The following is a 2,500-nucleotide window of genomic DNA, read 5'->3' on the forward strand; positions in this document are numbered from 1 at the left end:
CCTCTGGACTCACTGTGACCTCTGATGTGCTTTTGGGTTCTCATAGTGAAGGGGTTAATATTAGTGCTAGTTTGTTATGTACTTATGTTCTTATCTGAAAATTTAATTCACATTTCATCTTTACTTTGCAGAAATTTTCTTGATGAAATAAGAAATGGCAGGTGACAAAGGAATATTTTCAAAGAAGCATCCAAATCCTGGAGATGATAAAACAAAAGACATTATTACAGTTAGGTCAAACCAGAGAAGCAGGATATCAAAGGTAAAACTTTGTTTCTTTTTTTATTATAATGTAGTGCACAATTTTGAGTGCAATGTTAAAAAAAATTGTGGAATAACTGTGTTATGATAATATAAAACTAAATTATCTAAATATCATATAGATATCATATCATATGCATTGAAAAAGATCTAATGAGATTTTTCTTCAGCTTAGTATTGTTATAAAAGTCAACATTCATAAACAGTCTGTGACTTTAAAAAAAAATATTTATGGGATGGAAGTCTGAAGGTTAATGGGTTTTTAATATTATCATCACATTCTGACTCAAAAAAAAGAGATTGAAACGCAGATAATAAAGTCTTTGACAAATTAATTAATTCATATAAATGAACTGTATGTGTATATAATGTATATAATGTTTTAATACAATCAAAATATGTGAATGACACAAATTATCTCAATTATTCTAGGTTGATATCATCACTGTTCATAGTAATGATGTGAGGTCAGTGACAGCAAGACATCCAGTTGGTGTTGTTGTAGCAGAAAGGAAGGCGCCATCGAGTGAAGGGACATCGCTGATTGATCCCAAACCTGTATTTGTCCCTGGATGTCCACTTCCTCAGGTCTTACCGCGTGAGACTCTGACAGAGAAGAAAGAAACTCCTCAATATAGGGTACTAACTAAGAAGAAAAAGGAAAGTCTTGCCTCTAGGATGAAAGAGCCCAGACATTACAAACCAGAAACCAGAAATAGCAAACCAGTGGCTAAGAATCCAGAACCCAAAAGCTACAATCCAGAAGATAGGAATCAAGAATCTATACAGCACAGACCAGTGGTTAGGAACCTGGAATACATGCATTATAGAACAGAAGTGAATAATTCGGAAAATGAACATTACAGACCAGAGGTTCAAAATCTAGAAACTGGAGATTACAATCCAGAAGCTTATACTGGTAGTGATTGTCAGAAGTTGAAGAAACTTTCCAAGGCTGTGACTTTTAGAACAGACCATCAAGGCGGGGCTGCAAAGATTTACAACCCCAAAGATTACGAAGAAAATTCTTGTTATTTAGAAAGCCCAAGACATGGTAACTTAGTAGAACAGTTGTCTAGGAAGCCAGTAAAGGATGATACACAGAGACCAAATGTGACAAGCTTTGTTGGTCCCCCTCGGTATGTTGTAATGTCAAGAGGAGTTGAGAGACCTGATGCACATGATGTTGGCTTTCGGCTGGCAGAACAATTTCTTAATGAAGATGATATGTCATTAAGTCCTGAAGATGTGATTTCTTGTGGGGAAAGGAGTGACACCTTCGACAATAGTGAGCACTCTGAAAATAGCAATAATGAAATGGGTTGCCCTTTTGCCAGTCACCAGATACGTGAAACCTTAAATTTCCCAGTAAATGTAATAAACAGTAACTCATTAACTACTGACTCAGATCTTATTTCATATGAAGAAAATCAAGGTAGCTCTTCAAGAGAGAATATGGGGCAATTTCACACTGCAGCCAGCCTCTCAAAAGTACAGCAGGTGAGACAGGGTAGCCTACGTATTCGGCAAAAGCCCCACATGAATTCAGGTGTTAGGCACCCTGTAAAAAAGAAAAATGGGACAGACTTTGAAAATCAAATGCAGAGTATGAACACTGATAGCAAAAAGAGTGATAATCAAAGTGTAACAAGTGAAAAGGACAGTTCATCGAGTTCAAGAGCCAGTGCCGTCCCAAGGACAACAGGTAAGTTTCCTTCATAACTTTCTAAGCATGCCTGTTCTGTGTCTGAAAATTTGCCTGAAAATTTGTGATTTGAAAAGAAATGTGAAAGATGTTAGTGAAATGTATTGATAACTATATTATCAATACTGATAGGCTTATGGAATGCACCTTGTAGTATAATTTATTGTATTTTTAACATTGTAAATTTAAACATTTATGAAAGATGAGCTAAGAGAAAGGAAAAAAATAAGGAAGTTGTTTTTTTATATAGTTATAACTTAATGACAGATTAATCTTATTGTTTACTTTTAAGTAGAACAGAAAAATAAATGAGATAAATGTTTTTAAAAGGAGCTTATAAAAGATTATAGTGACCATTGGATTTTTTTCTACAGTGATACAAAATAATGCTCTTTAAATCAAACTGTGTACAATTATGAGTACTGCAGAATGTTACAGACAATCACTTTATACGTATAGGCCTATTTGCCATTTGTTTATCACAAATTTTATTTCTTTCTCTTCAGAATCCTGTGCTTCATCACCAGAGAGAAA

The 2,500-nt window shown here is 34.5% G+C and overlaps 1 protein-coding gene across 1 annotated transcript in view; it reads left to right on the top strand.

Annotated features, from left to right (window-relative positions):
- Window positions 1–2,500, top strand: part of LOC125044555 — a 4,079-nt gene that overhangs the window by 1,566 nt on the left and 13 nt on the right. Inside the window, exons 2-4 of the mRNA XM_047641255.1 lie at window positions 132–262; window positions 694–1,966; window positions 2,473–2,500. The exon at window positions 2,473–2,500 is cut by the window's right edge and continues 13 nt beyond it. Of these exons, the coding sequence (XP_047497211.1) occupies window positions 155–262; window positions 694–1,966; window positions 2,473–2,500 (1,409 nt within the window). The 5' untranslated portion in view covers window positions 132–154. The remainder of the gene's footprint in view (window positions 1–131; window positions 263–693; window positions 1,967–2,472) is intronic.

This window comes from Penaeus chinensis, chromosome 3, assembly GCF_019202785.1.
Source record: "Penaeus chinensis breed Huanghai No. 1 chromosome 3, ASM1920278v2, whole genome shotgun sequence".
NCBI lineage: Eukaryota > Metazoa > Arthropoda > Malacostraca > Decapoda > Penaeidae > Penaeus > Penaeus chinensis.